The 21,377-nt window shown below is 34.4% G+C and overlaps 2 protein-coding genes across 6 annotated transcripts in view; one reads left to right on the plus strand and one right to left on the minus strand.

The window, feature by feature from the left end:
* Positions 1 to 21,377, plus strand: part of LOC111087186 — a 69,213-nt gene that overhangs the window by 23,178 nt on the left and 24,658 nt on the right. Inside the window, exons 2-5 of one of the 5 annotated variants that reach the window (XM_022392985.1) lie at positions 6,653 to 6,765; positions 9,721 to 10,136; positions 12,114 to 12,284; positions 15,431 to 15,602. In XM_022392985.1, coding sequence (XP_022248693.1) covers positions 12,116 to 12,284; positions 15,431 to 15,602 — 341 coding nt within the window. In that variant the 5' untranslated portion in view covers positions 6,653 to 6,765; positions 9,721 to 10,136; positions 12,114 to 12,115. Of the gene's footprint in view, positions 1 to 5,807; positions 5,940 to 6,652; positions 6,766 to 9,720; positions 10,137 to 12,113; positions 12,285 to 15,430; positions 15,603 to 21,377 lie in introns of those variants that run through there. The other 4 variants (XM_022392982.1, XM_022392986.1, XM_022392981.1 and 1 more) reach the window with 4 other exon arrangements.
* Positions 5,649 to 6,080, minus strand: LOC106465154 (nucleoredoxin-like protein 2). Its single transcript, XM_013925352.1, has one exon. The coding sequence runs from the start codon at positions 6,078 to 6,080 to the stop codon at positions 5,649 to 5,651; it is 432 nt and encodes a 143-aa protein (XP_013780806.1).

Consider the following 21,377-nt stretch of genomic DNA (forward strand, 5'->3'; position numbering starts at 1 on the left):
AAGCAGAAGAATATTATATATATAATAAGCTTAAAAGTTTATTATCCTGTACGTTATCAATAATTATAAAAATTGTATAATCAAAATGTCATTTCTTTATCTTCACATAAAACATCATTTTGTTCAATCCAATGACTTATACAATAGAAAATAAACGGCATTAGTCAAATTATACGACAAATCACTTTCAAAAGAAGGTTGTAATCACAGTCTGCCCTTTGAACAATTTTTTTTTTATTTTGAAGTTTCTTTAAACGAATAACACATTACGTCATCATCTTCACATAAATCACTGTTATTGTTCGAACCATGTGATGACGTCTTTAAGGATAGGTTGTGTTTTATTCAGACTAATTAGTTGAACTGGTAGACCACTTTCTATGTCAAATTCACTGTCACTACACTCTTGAAGAGATACAATAGAAATTATATTCTCATCTGACAATTCGTTCTGTTGAGTCGATGCTGATCCACTGATCAGCTGACATGGCATCGTTAATACTCGAGATTAAGGTAAGAATTCCAGAAGCAGTATCTCCTAACATCTCAACAGTTCAGGCTGAAGCTTACCATTTGTAAAGCCTCGTTGACATTTACAGTTCGTATCAAGGCTTGGATTTGCTCCCTTTGTATAAACAAACATCACGTCTCAATGTTGCTCATATTTCTACGCGTCTTCGGTTTGGAACACTGTGACTTGACATAAGTCACTCTGATGACCTCTCGATATTTGTTACAGTTTGTACTTAAAACCCTAGTATGAAGGTCGTTCTCGGAAAAACTGTCCTAGACTCGCACCCACTGCGAGTGAAGATCACTGTAAAAAATCGTTGTAAACCGTTATCCACTACCTGGTTGCAAGGGTTTTGTGGTCAGTAATTATCATCTTGTTTACTGTCAAACCCTACTTAACTTTCGTTGAGTCATTACGGGTTACTGAATTATGTAGCCATAGGAAATGCATATTTTTAAAAAGAAATAATTGTTTGTATTCGGACTGTGAATATACAGATTATTGATTAAATTTACCATTGCGAAGATTTGTCTCACATGAAAAATTAACCGGATTGTGAATAATCCGGATTTACGATGTCCAGACTAACGAGGGTTGACTGTAGTACAATATTCTGTACAGACGAGGTCGACAGACGTATAGTGGTAGAGACGCTATTTTTAATAACAAATTGGTTTATAACAATTGTTACGGTATTATTTGCGTCACAAGAAATCAGGTCTAGGGTAAAGACTATTTAACACAATATTATTTATTTAAATACCATATATTATTAATTACTAGCAGATGCCCGTTGAAACAGTTTAATGGCAAATTTCCTAAAAATACTTATGAATAAATAAAAACTGTGCACTCAACCCCAATGCCTCGGGTCATAGCGTATATTCAATATGATTGTCTAGTAGGCCGTTTACAATCGTATTTTGTCATTCCATGTGTTATATAAATAAGGAAAATTGCATTGTGTTTGTTTCTAAACAAAGGAGACTGACTGTAATGCATTGTTGGTAAAAATGGTTGGGTTTCGATGCAATCGGTGCATCTAGCACAATAGAGCGCTCGCTCTCGTTAAGTAGTTGCGGAAATTTTTTTTTCCATTGGCTGCTAGCGTTCTTTGTCATTGTACTGAGCGCTACAAGTAAACATTTTTTGACAGTTGTCCGTTCTATTAGAAATGTCAGAGGGGAGATATTCAATTCAAATAAATTTATTCGACATAGTACAATAAAATCATGCATGTATATGATACCGACATGTAAACCGAACAACGGCTAATATATACTCAAACATGTTCCTCTCTTTATACGTTTATTCCATTCATGCTACTATCTTCGAAATGTTTCTTTCAATCACTCGACTGAGGAAGTCCCGTTTTTTTTTTTGTGAAATTCCACCACAAAAAAAGAGAAACATTTTTGTTCTTAAGTTGTTTTCTCATATTGATTGTTGAGTCACAGCGTAAGTTTGAATTTATCTCGTTAGGTTCTTTACGACTGTCAAAATCAGTTATGCATTTCTAAAGTCAACAAATATGTGATTATATTTCAAAGTAGGTCCACAAACTACACTACAATAAGACATTATATGTAGTATTTTAACGAGACTAGAAAAACAAGATAATTTAGGATTCTGGACAAACTTTAGTCATGAATAAACTAAGTTTATGGAAGTTATGAAGTTTACTAGAAATATTCATGCATAAAGTGTTTTTTGGATGTAAATTCACTTTAAATAGTTTTATTCGTTTCATTTCCTAGATTTACACACACGCGCGCGTTGTGGCGGCTTCTTGGGACGCTGAATCGATCAACCCATTACTTGGGTGGTATGTCCAACACTGAATGTTAATAGAAATGGAATTTCCAACCTAAACAATCGGTCTGGCATGGCCTGGTTGTTAAGGTACTCGACTCGAAACCTGCGGGTTCCAGTTTCGCATCCCATTCCAGAACATGTTTGGTCTTCCAGCCTTGAGGGTGTTGTAATGTGAAGGTCAATCCCACTATTCGAATAGAGTAGCCCAAGAGTTGGCGGTGGGTGGTGTTGACTAGCTGCTTTCCCTCTAGCCTATATCTCCTAAATTACGGACAGCTAGCGCAGATAGTCCTCATGTATCTTTACGCAAAATTCAACAAACAAACAACCTGGGTAATGGAATTGATTGTTATAACAGTTGAAAGTATGGAGTGTGTTCAGTAACATCATGTTTTAAACCGTGGACCCTTCGATCTACAATCCAACATGCTAACAGCCACGCCCCTTCCTGAATGTTAATAGAATTATTTATTTCGTTGCGTGGTAACCCTCCGTTACCAGAAACATCACCCAACATTTCTTCGAAACGTAGTCATACGTTATCACTAATTAAACAGTTTTTTGGGAAAACTGTTGGCATGCTGAGATAGAAATAACACGAGTAACAAATATACAGCATAATAATATGTAAAAGAAGTCATTGAAATAATTCTTGAGAGAAAAAAGGAGTTACATGGTCAACATTTCCGCTAGATGATGCCTTTTGTAATGAAGGTCACTTGGCCGACACCTCATAATTCTTTCTATATTACAGAAATGTCTAAATATTCCTTTGAACTTTCAGCTCGGTGTTAAAAAACTTAGTCCCTGTTTACTCCCTTTACCTTACTTTATTTTCTTAAACGCTAAAGTTGAAGTAATAACTCATATTTTCAGAGGATTAAATCAGTGAAGAATATGATACACTCCATGAATTATGCAGTATACTATTATGTCTATGAAATCCGTGGTAATCTTAAAAGTCCATTGTTCGTTTCTAAATGTATGTCAAGGAAGTATAAAGGATTGTAATTAATGAACACAAAAAAAGCGAAATTTTTATGTTTCGTGTACGGTATAACATAGGTGCCCTAACACATAGAGTAGAAGGGGCACGTACCCCTCCCACTTTTCCAGTTAGTGCACATGTATTATTAATAGCAATTATGTTGGATTTACTTGCCTTACCTCTCTCACTTTTCAACGAAATTCGTTACCCCGATGTTATTGTTATATAAAACTGTTTATATATATATGTATATATATAACCTCGTTAATTTCAAGTTATTACATTACATAAAGAAAGAAACGCGCACTCTTATACGTTTCGGTTAGAGCTATTATTCACTTTTCTTGTCATGATGACAAACTACGCTGTTCCTCGCTCAAGCCCTTCTCCTGAGAAATAATAAACCCGATCTAATGTCACTTACATGATATTATGTCTCTATCTCGTACGATCATATGCTTTTATATTTGCAACTAAGATTAAATATATTAATTACACTTTCCGACAGATACTTGTCTTCTTGATAAAAGTATACAAATAATGGTATATCAGTTTCATCATAACTTCCTGAGAACGTTTTATTTACTTTCTACCCCATTTTGGGTTTTTCCCTATATTTAAATTTCGTTTTCGTATTTTGTTGTTCTCTTGGGTCATTTCAAAGGGTGATAGGAATAAACTTAAAAAATCCGAATACAACATTTAATTTAATTTTTTTATTTTCACACGTCTTAACTATATGCATTTTTTATATAGTAAGAACTGTTTCACATCTAAACTACAGATTGTTTGTAACTAGGTTAGGTGTCACATTTTTACATTACTCGGAAATTCAATACGTCGATAAAATATATATGTATGTACATACATTCTATTATGCACCAATAAAAATCACTTAGTTACAAGTTACACATACCAACAATGCACAACTGAAAGTAAAACAATAGCTTATTGGAGTAACTCTGATTTAAAACTTTCTATTTATTAATATACTTTGTGAACAATCCAAATTGTTTCTTATGATTAGGCCTACACTATAATATTGAATACGGTCGTTGTGATAAACAGATGAGGCTAGCATTCACAGAAAGCCTGCTAAACCAAATTCCTTACTATTTACAACAGTGTAACTGTAAGTCAGAGTAAGACAGCTTATAATCATCAATTAATAACAGGCGGTTATTCAATGTCATGCACTAGCACAGCAAATATTGTGAGTTAGTTTCACAAAGTTTGTGAGTTTTAATATTAGGCCAACATTAGAATTACGTAACCTCAACTTGCCCTCATTTAGGCAGTACTGTACTATTATAATGCAAACAGAAATAGATGTAGAAATACGTATAGTCCCCTTGTGGGTCAGTGATAAGTTTATGAACTTACAATACTCAAATTCGGGGTTTGATTCAGTACAGTGGGTAGATAGCCCATTGTGTCGCTTACAAAATACACCAACACCATTATACACTCACATACTGTCTTAAAATTAATTATATGTTGTCTCAGAATTAAATTTAACTTTTCTCAACATTGTAATTTAGTAAAAAAGAAGGGAAAAATGGAGTAAAAAATGTGTAATTTGATAAAGATTATTTATTCGATGTGCTCCATTGTTATATAACAAAATGCAAAATTTTCTGAAATCTTGAAATTTGTTTGTTGGATCGATGGCGATCACAAACGTGAATCCTTTAAGACGGCTTTAACCATGCTAAAACTATTATTCTACACTGTTTACTTAAATATGATTAATGAATATATTGGAACTAACCGTAAGAAACAAAATTTCATTTTCAAGATGAGAAACATTAACGTTGAAATTTGATTGCCGAATACAAAAGCACTACGAGACAAACAGACAAAAGCAATGGGCTACACTGATTAGGCTTAACAACATTATGAAAACAACAGCATATACAACTAGCTAACTATTCTAACTGTTAAAGGATTTTTTGAGCAAATATGGACAGTTTGAAAGCATAGTATAAGAACTAGAAACAAACTCTGATAAAGATAGGATCATCAGTTAATTGAAGGAGCAGAGAAAACATATATCAGAAGGCTTACGAAATTGAGCAATCAAATAGTGCGACTATACGCTACTTACTGCAGATGAAAGACTTTGAGGACAGACAATGAAAAATACGTCTAAAGTCTTATTGTTTGTCTTTCCGAGATAGTTCATTTAATCTTAAAAAAAACCTTCAATCACCGTAAGGTAGATTTAAGGTTTCAAAAGCCAAAGTTACATATTTTTGTTGTATTTTCTTAAATAGTGTTGCAAAAATAAACGTAACTACAATATGATTTTTTTTTCATTTCTTATCACTGTCATCGGGACCATTCGCTGAATGCTTCATCCTCCTTTTCTTGAAGTTCTTCCACGCCTTCCTTAGTCACAACACTTCCATCTTTCTTTACGATGATCAAGGCCGGAATGGATTGGACATCATAAAGTTGTATTAATTTTTGACGAACATCAGAGTTGAAAGGAACTGCAGGCCATCCGATCTCCATTTGATCCATGTAGCCGAACATTGCTTCTTCTTTATCGTCACTGGATATAAGAATGACCTCAAATGAAGCTCCTTGCTTCTGGAGCTTCAAATAGATATCATCAAGGTAGGACGTGAAACCTAAACACCATGGGCACGATCGGTTTCCGAAAAAAAAGCCTACTACTTCTTTGTCCTCTAAAAATTCTTTGGCTTCGACCTCGCTTTTGTCCCTTCTTATCAGTTTTAATCCTTTGATAAATTCCATGAGTAGAGATTAGCGTACCTTTTTCCGCAAAGGTATGGCTTAATTCTTATTGTGGTTTGTAAATGTGACAGCTACTTGACATTTATACAATACACTCACTGTCTTCTAGTGGTAAAACTGAAAGTGGTAGACCTATAATGTTTGGAATGTAGACTCACCTATATATCGCCGGTTACCCTGGTAACCAGAAACTTGTTACATGTATCGATTAGTTACCGCTAGATAGCGTTCTACCGCTAGAAGAAACTGAGTTACTATAGATTTCTAATGCTCAAAACGTCTACTATTTTCAGAATTTAAATAGCAACATAACAAGAATATGTAATTCTAGGAACCACTGTTTTCCTTGTACCAATATTCTTTGTCCTTATGTTCTAACTTATATAAATCTGTTTGTTAGTTTTATTTGTTAAAAAAGCTTATAAATTGGTGAAAAATGTAAAACTGTTAAAAGTATCTTCTAGATATTTTTCACATGGATCATTAATAATTATCTTTCTAGGAGGTTAAACTGTTAAATTCTTCCATTAATTAATCATAGTTTTTTTGTTTTTTTTTCTGCTATATCACAGCTTTCCAACATACTCGTTCACCAAACAGAAATATAAACCACAGCACTTATACATTAAAGAAGAAGAAGAAAATACAATGGAGGTGCGAATATTGTCGGACAAAGACCATGATGGTAAGTTAAAGGATCACTGAATGTTTTTAGGACACTGAGAAATAGATGTTGTTTAAACAGGGTCCATATTTATCATCTTGGCCATTACATTTTTAGAAACAGGACTATTTAATCTCAAATTGCTAACATGTATGGTTAAAGTAACCGTAGTAACATGGAAATACTGCAGGGCCTGAAAGGGAATGAGGTGGGTATTTTTACAAATGTAAAATAGTACATGAAACAAAAACACGAACGATCGCGTGTCTGATTCAAGGGATGTTAGGTGGTGAAATATCAAAATGAATGTAGTAATTTAAAATAATGGGGAAAATAGTGAGCAATTGCTATAGTAGCACCACCCGGTGGTGAAATTAAAAAACAAACAAACAGTAATACACTTCCGTGATTTCTTTGTTTGGTTGAATTTAGAAGTGATAGATTAGAGGGAATGCAACTAGTCATCACCATCAACGGCCAACTTTTGTGCTACTCTTTACCAATGAGTAGTGGGATTGGTGGTCACGTTATAACGCTATTGTGATTGAAAAGGTGACGGGATTCGAACCACCACCCCGCAAATTACGAGTCGATTGCCCTAACCACAAGACCATGCCAGATCTACATTTTCGTGAATTCTTAGACTTACACGTGATAAAAGTATTTCAGTTATATGTTACACGGTTTGTCCTAAACACTGTTCAAAATACCGACATGACCTTAACGCTCTGTATTACTACAAACGTGCACTTTGACTTATTAATATAACAACTTTCTATATGTGACATAACTTTTTATAAAACTGTCAGTCAAATATCTACAAAGAAGTGATGGATATTCCATCTCACTAGGAGTATTTATGTTAAAACGATTTTGGAGCCACCATGATGAGGTCCATGCCACCAAGTCCCGTTAAGCTGTATCTGATGGCTGTGCATCTTGACCACCAAGTCCCGTTAAGCTGTATCTGATGGCTGTGCATCTTGACCACCTAGTCCCTCTAAGCTGTATCTGATGGCTGTGCATCTTGACCACCAAGTCCCGTTCAGCTGTATCTGATGGCCGTGCATCTTGACCACCAAGTCCCGTTAAGCTGTATCTGACGGCTGTGCATCTTGACCACCAAGTCCCGTTAAGCTGTATCTGATGGCCGTGCATCTTGACCACCAAATCCCGTTAAACTGTATGTGATGGCCGTGCATCTTGACGATAGTCCTGCAGCATAGTCTCTGTTGCAAAAGGATCCGTAGTAAGAATTCCAAATTCAAAGCACACCACACCTCTGTACTGGCTTTCCATAATCCATCTAGTGTACGAGAACGACTGATTCCCAGCATTTATTTCAACAGTTTGCGCCTTAGGCATTGCGTCCGGTAGTTTTATCGGTATGTCTTCATATTAAATAGCATGAATACCCATTTCATTCTCCTATTACTTGAGGTATGTAACGGTTGATGCGAAATATTGCGGAAGCAGCTTGTGTACACATGACTTGTGTCGTTTATCAAGATGGTTATTCTTCTTGACTATGTTGGGAACTCCTACCTGTGGCACATGGATGGCTTTTGCCCCTGACATTTGTGTTCGTGGATTCTGATCTGTTACAAGACTTTGAACTTTGCTTACCCCGGCTGGAGTACGACTTCATGCAAAGAGCTTTCTGAAAGGTCCTGAGTTCCAGGTTTCCCATATTCTCTTGTTTTTCAATGCCATTAGGCAATAGATATCCCCGTCTTTTATTTTTTAAATATCCGATATGAACAAACCTTTATGATCTGAGTGTATGAATATTTTGCTTCGGAAAGGAATGTTACACAAGTTTCACAATAACAACCAATTTCGGTGGCATCACAAGCCTGCCAAACAATATCCAAATGTAGTTATGGTACAATCCTTTATACCATGACTTTATATCAGCTGTGTTTGTCACGGTACTCGCTGATTTGCATCTTAAAAATCGTTTTAATATAATGTACTAAATTCATATATATATATATATATACTGGGAATTCAATTAAGTAGAGAAAAATTAAGATTTAACAATAACTTTAAATAAGGTAAACGTTAAGAGTAAACAAAAAAGTATAGTTATCAACCCATTTGGTGACTCAGCGGTAAACTTGGGCGCTTATTATGCTAAAGGCCGGATGCAGTGGGCACAGGACAAATAGCCTATTGTGCAGCTTATTGCTGAGCAACGAAGAAAAACGTATTTATCAAATCCTCTGGTGACTCAGCTGTAAGCTAGGAGAGCTTATATTTCTAAAATATTAGGTTTGATCCCTGCGATGCGCACAGTACAGATAGTCCATTGTGCAGCTTTATGTTAGGAGAACAACAATATTAAATATAGTTTTCAAAATATAATAACATATTTACTTGAGAGAGTTTCTTATTCTGTGTTTTAAGTTCTTTTTTGCTAAATCAATTGTTGTATTATTATGAGAAACATTCTTTTTTATTTAAATACTGAAGTAAACATGCACGTGCTATAATAAAAGTATTTTACAATAGCGTTTCTGCTCTAATATAAAAAAAAATCTGAAGTTGATATTTCACATCCTTATAGCCCAATAAACTACAAAATAATAAGCACAGTTTTCTTTTTCCATTACACTTTTGTAACGGTTTTATAAATCAAAATGTCTATTATAATTTAAATCTATATATATACATATATATAATTTCGTATTCATGGAATAATGTAATTACCACCTATACATTTGTCCACTCTTTGTTGTATTAGGTTTAATCCAATAGAATGGTGTGAAATCTCCGAAAGATGTTCTTGTTTTAAATATTGAAGAAATATGATTTTAGATTATGCTTGAACAACATGACTTTGGTTCTCCCCTAGAGTACACGTCACGTGGACTTCTGAACAATTTCTCTAGCGATTCAATGCACCACGTGTAAATCACTTATCCACATGATTTTAGATTATGCTTGAACAACATGACTTTGGTTCTCCCCTAGAGTACACGTCATGCGGACTTCTGAACGATAAGTGATTTATTTACACGTGGTGCATTGAATCGCTAGAGAAATTCCCATGATTTTAGATTATGCTTGAACAACATGACTTTGGTTCTCCCCTAGAGTACACGTCATGTGGACTTCTGAAAGATTAGTGATTTACACGTGGTGCATTGAATCGCTAGAGAAATTCCCATTAAACGCACTGGAGAAATGAAGGAACGCCTCCGAATAAGTATAAACTGATTCGGGATGAAATCTATTATCGCGTAAAGCTTCATATTTCACTTTCGAGAGGAGGTTCCAAAAAAACCTGTTTCCGAGAGTAACAGGAAAATAACAGGTCTGCCGAACAAGATGGGTAAACCTATCAGTGAAAAACAGAAACAAACAAATAGTCGCTTCGTCTTCGATAGGTGATTATTTTAATATCCTGAAAGATAAGATTAATATTTGATTAATTAATCACTTACGGAAAACATGTCTCTCTATTCTCGCTTTCGGTTTAATAAAATCGACCAATTAAAGAGAGGAAAATATATCCCCCCCCCCCTATCTTCGTTACTTGGTTTTAATGAAATCGGCCAACCACGGAGAGAAGTCCTCCGATGGGACAGCGGTAAGTCTAGGGATTTACAACGCAAAAACCAGGGGTTTGGTTCCCCTCGGTGGATGCAGCAGCTAGCCCGATGTGGCTTTGCTATAAACACACACACACGGAGAGGAAATATATCTCCCCTATCTTCACTGCTTGGTTTAATGAAATGGGCCAACAACGGAGAAATTATAAATAAATTGTTGTTCGTTTCGTCATTTGGCAAGTACAAGGGATTTTGTATGTAGAAATAACTCTTTTAGAATTCATGGCACTAGGATTTTTAACGTTTCCATGAATATAAATCACACACACACACACTGTAACTTTTACACGTCATGCTATCATTGCTATGGATTTTGTGTATGCAGAAGAGCGGTATTTTGGTAACACCTAAGATTACGTTAATGACATTACCTTTTTGTTTTTCAACATGCCATTGTTCAAGTTTAATTCAAATTTTGTAGAAAACACACACGTGCAAATTATCACGGATTTCTTGTTTATGAAACGTGATTATACCAATATTAAAATATGAATTTGTGTAAAAATAACAGAAACATTACATATAGCTTTATTGGTTGTTAGTAGACAACACTAATATGAGTAAATTCACAAATTCTGTAACTTCTGGATGCTCAACAAATCCTTGAACTACATATCTATTTATTAGAGTGCAGTTTCGTTTTTCACGTTAGTTTTATTTCACATACACGATTTTGTTTGTTTTGAATTTCGCGCAAAGCTACACGAGGGCTATCTGCGTTAGCCGTCCCTGATTTAGCAGTGAAAGATTAGAGGGAAGAGCAGCTAGTCATCACCACCCATCGCCAATTCTTGGGATACTTTTCACCAACGAATAGTGGGATTTACCTTATAACGCCCCCACGGCTAAAAGAGCGAGCATGTTTGGTGGGACGGGGATTCGAACCCGCGACCCGCATACTGCGAGACTAACCACCTGGCCATGCCGAGCCGCATACAGCTATCGTTCACAATTTGTTTTGTCTTGATTTTGTGCAAAGTTGCGCAATAGGCTATCTGCGCTGCCACGAGATCACCATTCATATTCACGTATCTGGTCAAACAAAGTTAGAATAAGAATTCATAGCCCAAGATGGTTTTATTCTTCAATTCTAGAAGATGAAGAGATATAAGTTAGTTTCTTTTTTACTTGCCTTACCACTCGCCCGTTTTTTTGTTTTATTTTACTTCTCCCAACATTAAAATCTTCGTTGTATCGTTTCAGATTCGATTCTTTTGGTTTATTCTTGTCGAGCGTTTATTTATCTAAAATATAAATTATAAATATAAATATAATTATAGGACGAAGCTTTTGTTATGCTATTAAAATATTGTGGAATATGTATTTATATATTTTCAATTCTATTATTTAAAATATTCAATTATTAAATCAAAGTTATGAGGTAAGGAGTTTTTCTAATATGTATCTTTATTCTTCGACCAAATTTATCTTGGAAATGCATTAAAACACGGTACCTATATTATATAGCTATAGCCCAGCCTTATATTTTGTTACACTACCTTGTCATCGGTATCCATGACAAAAGAGGAGAGAGATCATTGGCGTGAAATAAGATTTAGTTTGCTAAATCTATGCAAGCTAATGGGTGATTTTGAAGTGCTCGATGACTATTTTTTTTTTGTTGTTGTTGTTCTTTAGCTAGTTTTATCAATAACTGTATTTTAAATGGCGATTTTATTTAGCTTGCAGTTGATAAAAATCACAGTGAAAGGCTTAAAAACATTTGCAATTTTTTATAATATTTATTTTTAGTTATGGCGACCCGGGCCGGATGTGAACTAATGTCGACATGTCCAGAGTGTAAATCCGGTAATTCCTTGTTTCGCATCCATTGCCATAAAAACACTTTCCACACTTTGTGGCCGCGGATGTCCTGTAAGAGTGTTAGAGTGATGATCAAGTTCGGTCAGACAAGTGTTGGCGGTGGGTGCTGTTGACTAGCTACCTAGTCTCTAATCTTATCAGTTCAAAATTAAAGACGGTTATGAGCAGCTAGTCCTTAAGTAGCTAGAACTGTAAAAAAACAAGTATGGTTCCCCTCTGTGTTTTTTATATTTTATCTTTACATGCTGTATTCATTAACTGTAAAAAACAAGTATGGTTCCCCTCTGTTTTTTATATCTTTACATGCAGCCCCCTCCCAGTGGCACAGCGGTATGTCTGCGGACTTATAACGCTAGAAACCGGGTTTCGATACCCGTGGTGGGCAGAGCACAGATAGCCCATTGTGTAGCTTTGTGCTTAATTCTAAACAAAAATCTTTACATGCTGTATTCATTAACTTGGGATAGTTTAATATGTGACAGCTTTCATTTATTTTAAAAACAAATTTAAATAATGTTTGGAACAATAATTAATACTTGTTACAAACGTTGAATTCAAATGATACGTAAATGTAATTTTTTAAAATTGTAATTTTATCCGACTTAATAGTTATCTAAACATTTGAAAGTATACATTATTTTTACAACATATATCTCAAGTGTTTAGAATTTAGTCCCTATTAGAATATCATAGGTACGACCTTGAATAATAAATGTGAAACTCAGTAGTTATAAAACATTTCTTAATCTTTGTTTTAATAGTACCCTCGCTTTTAAATAAAGCTAGGTAAAAAATAAAATGGCTACAAAGCAATTTGGTAATGCAATAATTATAATTGTTGGTTATCACAGTTGTATCTAGGGCTTTAAATAATTGTCTATCTTTCGTCAAAGTCCACACAGACTGGTTCAATTACTTTAGAACACAATTGACAATAATTATTATTATTATTTATTCTGTTATTGCAATACAATCTGTGATAATTTCACTTTAAAAATCGCTACTATACGCTTTTTATGGCTAAACTCACAATCACGCAGTCTAGATCTATCTCTCGAACTAAATTTCCAACGCGTATTTATACCCCAACAAAGGTTCAGAGCGTTCCACACTCTACTAGATATTACGATGCAATAAAGCTAAATTAAAACAACGAGAAAAAGTCAGAAGGTTCTAGTAACATGACGCAAAATATAACAATCACGAATTTATAACTATTGAACTACCCAACGTACGGTTTGTAAACAGTTACGTAATCAAACTTGCGATAAACTATCACTTCTAAAAATAATTAAATTTAACACTCGTGCTATATAAACTAATCTAAATCATAACATTCATATTAAACTTAAACTGAAACAGTCGTGTATATCTAACAAACTTTTGTGATATGTTATGAATAAAACCATTTATAACTCATGTTTTTTCAGAACTGAAAATTAATGAGTCTACCTAAGAACTTTACTGGTGCGATCATTTGCAAGTACACAAGAAACGTCGTACCTGTTCTAAAATATTCATCTTACTGTAAAAGCTGTAACTTGTAATAAAACAATACATATTAAACGTTTGAGTTGTATTATTTAAGTTTTATTTTCGCTTTTGACTTTTATCAACTATGTAGTCTGCCTTACTCAAATATGGCTTTCTGAGTACTTATACCGCTAGAAACCGGGTTTCGATACCCGTGATAAGCACAGCACAGATAGCGCATTGTGTAGCTTTGAGCTTAACTACAAACAAACAAACAAATCTGGTATAGGTAACATAATTTATAAAATACTTAACGGACTGAGTTGAAAGATTCCTTTGACAGCCCTATTTCAAGTACTTGGTGGTAACATATGTGAAAATAATATTAATGAATTAAAAAACAGAATTAAATGCTGCTATTCATTACTTACTAAAAGAACTTCAATTTGCAAGCTAAGTTATATTCAGTAGTGTGTAAAAACTACCCTAAAAATACACGTGTCTGTTCTTTGGACGGTGGTGAACAGATAAAAATATTTAAAATACTAGACGGAATTTGAGTTTTTTGCTTAATGGTAACGTAATGGCTCGACAGACAAAACTGGAAGGATCCAATAAGTTTAGTATATATATTAATGAAAGGCTCCTGGTGACGATTTAATAAAACACTTTATGTTTTACACATATATATTGCACGAAGTGTAAAAGTTCTGATACGTTTCTAAACCAGATTTTATATGTTTAATATGCTGTTAATTTATGATATTTTACCATTCTTTATGCTAGAATACTGGCACGTTTTAATGGAACAAATATAATGAAAATATAGCTTTAGAAACTTTATAATCTAACTATGCCTTTAGAAACTCGAAAATCTAGCTATGCATTTAAAAACTTCATAATCTAAGTATCCCTTTAGAAATTTTATAATCTTAGTATGTCTTTAGAAACATTATAATCTAACTATGCTTTTAGAAACTTCATAATCTAAGTATGGCGTTAGAAACATAATAATCTAACTAAACCTTTAGAAACTTTATGAATATAATCTAACTATGTCTTTAGAAACTTTATAAATATAATCTAACTAAACCTTTAGAAACTTTATAAATATAATCTAACTATGTCTTTAGAAACTTTATAAATGTAATCTAACTATGTCTTTAGAAACTTTATAAATATAATCTAACTATGTCTTTAGAAACTTTATAAATATAATCTAACTAGCCAGTGGAGCTTTAACGGTTTAAAAATAATTAGTTTTGAAAAAAGAAAAGAAATTGTATCCATGATCACTTTCTTTTGGCATGCCCCCCCCCCGGTGGCTCAGCAGTAAAGCTGGGGGCTTTTAACTCTAAAATTCGAGTTTCAATACCAACAGTGGGCAGAGAAGAAGCTCATTGTGTAGCTTTGGGTTTAACAACAATAGCTAAAAAAAAAACGAAATCATATTTACACAAACTCAAAGATTTATTTTCCTATACCAACGTATTAACGTAATATTAACAACGTATATATAAACATTAAGTAAACGAAAGCCAATGATGCGTTGTAATAACAACTATCTATTTTTTTTCTAAAATATACATACATAACTTTAACCCGAATATTTACGATAATAGTGCTTTCTGAATATTTGTAAACAATCTCGTTGGAAAATATTTACTGTATCCAACGTATTGCGAAGACGTTTATAGTTTAGTAAAACTAGAGAAAAAATCACGAATATATCAGAATACTAGATGTTGAAAGTACTCAAATTTCTCGTGCAGTTTTAGGTTTAGAATATTGTCCAGGCTATACAGACACGTTCGGCATGTGGAACACAGGTTTCTACTGTCCAGAAAAGAAGCCTAATGAACCCGTATACTGTTGTGGAACGGACACTTACAAGTACTGTTGTACCAAACGTGACGTTTTTAAGGCCGAGGAATCTGGGGATGAGTAAGTTTCAAGAATGATAAACGTATCACTACTGACACTGCATGCAAAGTCAATGAAGTGTTTTGTATGTGTATAAGCATGTCTGTGAGTTTTTTCATTTTTTAGTTTGAAATTTTATTTTATCTTAAAACCGAAACTTGATGTCGGGTAATTAATAGCTGTCCCGTTAATATTAGTAATCGAACGCAGTAGTTTTATATATCCCAGTCAGGCCTCCCACTAAAACCTTTCTCATCCTTGATTTCCTTTACCTTTACCCAAAGTAGGCCAATAAGATCTATAGAAATCTATAACTTTGATGGTAAACCTTTATTTGAAAAAAAAATATTGCCGCCACATTTTCGATATTACCATAATTATCCAATAAAGATCCATGAACATTTAACAGTTTTGCAGCATTTTTGATGTAATGTCTGCTATCATGAAAGTTTTATAGATGGTTATATAAATTCATATTTGTTATTAGTCTAGTAATATTTATCTATATATATTTAATCATATATTTTGTTTTGTAAAACCATAATTTGCTCTATGTTTTTAGAGCAAGACGTTGTATTAGAGCGAAGCTACGCAATGGACTGTGTTCTGTCCACTGCGAATAATTTAATTTTATCGTTGTAAGTACGTAAATTACCGCTGACCAACAGGGCATAGAAAAACGAACTATTAATAAAAAAGCTATTTTTGCAGTGGTCTACTGAGTGGCTTGCTCATTAGGTAAGTACAAGCGGTAGAGAATCATTAACCTTCTGTAAGGCCTGGTGGAAGAGGGTTTAGCCCATTTCTTAGATTACTCCACCTTTTTTTTTTCATATTAGAAACAAATAAGAAGTAGATGATAAAACCACACCAAATAAGATACTGATTTAGGGCTGAATATCGAAGCTTTCTCTGAATTTAGGATTTTAATAGCTCAATTTCTGGGAACCCGGCGGATTGAAAATTTTTTTTATTTATTTACGTTCTTTTTTGTCTTAATCAAAAGTAATTAAAGTATCTGCATCATTTATCTAACTTAAATGATTAAAAAATAATGTGAACGAAAGAGACTGGTAAAACGAAGCTTTTTTGTTGTTCAAATTCGATGACGAGGAACCCACTTTGAGACTAATAATGGCTGGAGACGGCTTAAATGGGTAATGAAGAAAAACTTTAATATAAGTTTAACATGACAGCAAACGTACAACGTTTCGACAAGGTTTTGTCATCTTTTTTGTTGTTGTTAATCGCACAGCTACACAATGGACTAAATGTGTTGTGCCTACCATGGACATCGAAACCCAGTTTTAGGGTTATAAAATTTCAGACTTACCGCTGAGCCGCTGGAGGGCAAAACTTTAAGCATTTACACGAATAACCTTCATTTTACTCTATAAACGTTTGTTTGTTTGTTCTGAATTTTGCGCAAAGCTACACGAGGGCTATCTGCGCTAGCCGTCACTAACTTAGCAGTGTAAGACTAGAGGGAAGGCAGCTATTTAACCCCACCCAACACCAACTCCTAGACTACTCTTTTACCAACGAATATTGGGATTGGCCGTCCCATTATAACGCTTCGTTTCTACGGCTGAAAGGGAGAGCATTTTCGGTGACGGAGATTCGAACGAGCTATCCGCAGATTGCGAGTCGAGCGCTATAATCACCAGGCCATGCCAAGCCATCAACACTTGAATCGGATCTCTTTTGAATGTGAGTTTGGCTACGTCAGTATATTCAGTAAAAATGGGTCGTTCAGTATCCAGTTAAACTTGAGTACAGGCAGCTTTCAATGAAGTTTAATGAAGAAACTGCAGTGGTTAAGCACTTACATGGAATTTGATTAAATATCACCATCCACATCCTCCAATCCGGAAAGTATTAATTAATACATTCCGCAAATCTCGGGGTTATCTGATATATATATATATATATATATAGCACAAAAATCTGTGTGTTTGTCTATTTGTTGTTGTATAACTACATCTAGGTCACTGGGCCAATCTCAACCAAACTTTATGGAATGATAGTTTACAACAAGGGACATGTTAATGGGAAGTTCAAAACCCCCTCCAAACCCCATTATTTATTTTATTGAGCATTTATTATCTTTGACGTAAGTGAAGGTCAGCTACATTCATAGATGGCACCACGTTCTTACACCACACGAAAAAACTATTAATTTTCCTATAACACAACATACACACAGTGTGGGGAGGAGGGTACACAAACGGCATATATATATATATCTCAGAGAGTGTGCTAGCACTCTCTCTATGGAGGAATGCAAGAAAAAAAATGGCTGCCACTACTGCAATAATACATAAACCCAGATGAAGTTTCTACTACAACACCCACCATAACGCTGATATGAAGAGCTGTTTCTTGAGTTATACCCACTTCCTACTTTGACCCGTGACCTTACAAGTTCATCCCGTAAGAATCGTCTGCGGCCAACGACCGTCAATTAATTAATAACGTGAAATAGTGTGGAAGGACATTACGAACCGAGTGTTGAAAGCGGGTAACAGAAAGCACTCCTACCGCCACTTCTTTGGCCGTTATCTCTTCATCTCTTTGACCATCGTACAGTGTATACCATGTTTTAAGTTTTTACATAGTGAGTTCTTAAAGCTTATACAAAACCTTTGGCGAGGTAATAATGAACGCTGTAATAATATACTATGTTACAAGTAAATTCCGTGAAAGTTAGGAGTTTGGCATTATTTATCATGGAATCCACCTTTCCACATTTTTTAAAGTTCATAACCCGGATAAAGAACGGGTACTTCAGTTCTTCTTCCATAAATCCCAGGATTTGGGGAGCCATATTAGCGTACGGGATCCCAGATGACAAACTATATACTGTTTATTTGTTTGTTTGAAGTTAAGCTCAAAGCTACACAATGGGCTGTCTGTGCTCTGCCTACCACGGGTATCGAAACCCAGTTTCTAGCGTTATAAGTCCGCAGACATACCGCTGTGCCATTGGGGGCTCTCGTCTAATGGTTTATTTGTTTGTTTGAAGTTAAGCGCAAAGCTACACAATGGGCTGTCTTTGTTCTGCCCACCACGGTATCCAAACCCAGTTTCTAGCGTTATAAGTCTGCAGACATACCGCTGTGGCATTTGGGGCTCTCGTCTAATAGTATTACTTAAATTGGTAAAAATGAAATGCCTTTACCAAAACTACTGTAAAAATATTACTTTTAAGCTGTCGTGTTTTATTCGGTGGATTACAGCGTTTAAAAAGAGCTCACCCCCGCCTTTCAAACTTGTAATTTAGATTTGTTCTAATATAATTTTGTGCCGTTTGCTTTTTTATATTCTTATTATAATTTAAAAAGATCTATTGATCGTATTCTCGGTAAATTCTATATCTTCTTACTTGTATCAATATGATTTAATTGTAAAGAAAATAATAAAAATCATCAATTGTTATGGTGTGAACGGCTTTTCTAAGCTGGAGAAGTGTTATTATAATCAATTATAAAACACTGGTATTAGGTTTACCGAAAATTTTCACACTACATTCTTTAATCGGTCCCTTAGGAATTTTCACTCTACAATCTTTATTCGATCCCTTAGGATTTTTCACTCTACAATCTTTATTCGGTCCCTTAGGAATTTTCACTCTCCATTCTTTATTCGGTCCCTTAGGATTTTTCCCTCTGCAATCTTTATTCGGTCCTTTAGGATTTTTCACTCTACAATCTTTATTCGATCCCTTAGAATTTTTCACTCTACATTCTTTATTCGGTCCCTTAGGAATTTTCACTCTACATTATTCGGTCCCTTAGGATTTCTCACTCTACATTCTTTATTCGGTCCTTTAGGATTTTTCACTCTACATTCTTTATTCGGTCCCTTAGGATTTTTCACTCTACATTCTTTATTCGGTCCCTTAGGATATTTCAATGTACTATTCGGAGCTCTGTAACAAATAGTACAATGGTAAGATAAACGTTCGGTGTATTATTAGTACAATATACAGTAAGTCAGGGTTCAGTGATGTTTATAGTATCTTCAACTTAAATTACATATACATAAACTATAATCAAATACTTAGCTTTCAACTAAATCTCTAAGTATCAAAACCTACTCTACCCCATGGATGAGCAAAATTCCAAGCTCACGTTGCCAGGGAAACTGTTAGTTTCACATCTTATTAACCTGCTTTGTTAAAAAAATATTTTTCTTAGCCCAGAAATATTTATGTCAAGTCTAAAATATAAATTAAATGTTCAACGTCGTTTTTTCTATAATTTTTATGGCTTACATATGGTTCTTAACAGAAGTGTAAACGCCTCAAACTTATTTGTTGACCGGTCTTGAATGTAATAGTGTTAAATATCATGAACTATAACCAAGTGTCTAACCTTCTTGTAAGTTCTGTTGATGTCAGATGGGTATCCAATGTACAATGTTGAAAATATCATGCACAGAGCATCTCCACTAAAACATGATCATTCAATACAATTTCATTAACTGTTAATACAAATAATTTGATATATATTGTTATGAGATTAGTAACTAAAGACATTACATGTATCTATTATCAGATTATTAACTAAAAACGTTACATATATCCGTTATGAGATTAGTAACTAAAGACGTTATATATATATATATATATATATATCGTTATGAGATTAGTACGTTACATATATCCATTATCAGATAAGAATCTAAAAACGTTCATAAAATTGTAAAACTTCATAAAAATAGTCCAATCCAGTTGAGAAGGAAAACGATAATGTCAAATTACAGATATGTATATGTAGATATTCGTGCGCGTTAATAAAGAAAAGATCACTTGATCTGGATATTTTTCTGAAACCCCAAGTTAACGGGAAGGAATATAATTATTTTTTAATTAACAGCTACATAGTTTGGTTTGGTTTGTTTTTGAATTTCGCGCAAAGCTACACGAGGACTATCTGCGTTAGCCGTCCCTAATTTAGCAGTGAAAGACTAGAGGGAAGACAGCTAATCATCGCCTCTCACCACCAACTCTTGGTCTACTCTTTTACCAACGAATAGTGGGATTGACCGATCTTTTCGAACCCGCATATTGGGAGTAGAGCGCCCTAACCATCTGGTCATGCCAGGCCTAGTTACACAGCAACTGCATTGTACGTTAGTCTTACACAATATCTCTTCTTGAGTTCGGAGCTTTAAAAAATTTACAGTTTCTGTATATTATATAACTCAACAGTAAATATTCTGTGCTACTACATGACAATCAACTTTTTAACAGAAGCTACTTTTATGGATGATTTACAGTCAACAAAACAGGACGATTATAAAAACTTTCATCAGAGAAAATTCCGACTACTATATGTTATAAAACTGTGACATTAAAGTTGTATTTACATTGCATAGTTTTTATGAGATATCCACAAATGGATATCTCATCAGAATATTAGGAGTAAGTTTTGATATTTAGGCATATTTCGCACATAGGGAGTATCACCAATAGAATTAGTTGTATCCATATCTGCGCCTCAGTGTGTGTGGGTAAACACTGAATCTTCATCTCCTAAATATATCATTAGTAGCCAGATGGTACCTGGACTTTTGTGATCCACTGTGACATTCTAGTCAGACTACCAGGAACGCTGATGCCTTGAATCCTCAAGAGGCAGAACTCTTGTCTCGGACCGTTTCGTCCCTATTTATTCCCTGACTTTTATGATAGATGTTTTGCATATAGGGTATTGGTTGAAAAGTATGACGAGTACATATGATTGGTTGAAAAGTATGACAAGTACATATGATTGGTTGAAAAGTATGACA

The sequence above is a fragment of the Limulus polyphemus genome, unplaced genomic scaffold (assembly GCF_000517525.1).
Source record: "Limulus polyphemus unplaced genomic scaffold, Limulus_polyphemus-2.1.2 Scaffold1851, whole genome shotgun sequence".
Classification (NCBI taxonomy): domain Eukaryota; kingdom Metazoa; phylum Arthropoda; class Merostomata; order Xiphosura; family Limulidae; genus Limulus; species Limulus polyphemus.

What these genes read in the sequence shown, in the direction of transcription:
- LOC106465154 (XM_013925352.1), bottom strand. Translation starts at nt 6,080, where the DNA reads ATGGAATTTATCAAAGGATTAAAACTGATAAGAAGGGACAAAAGCGAG.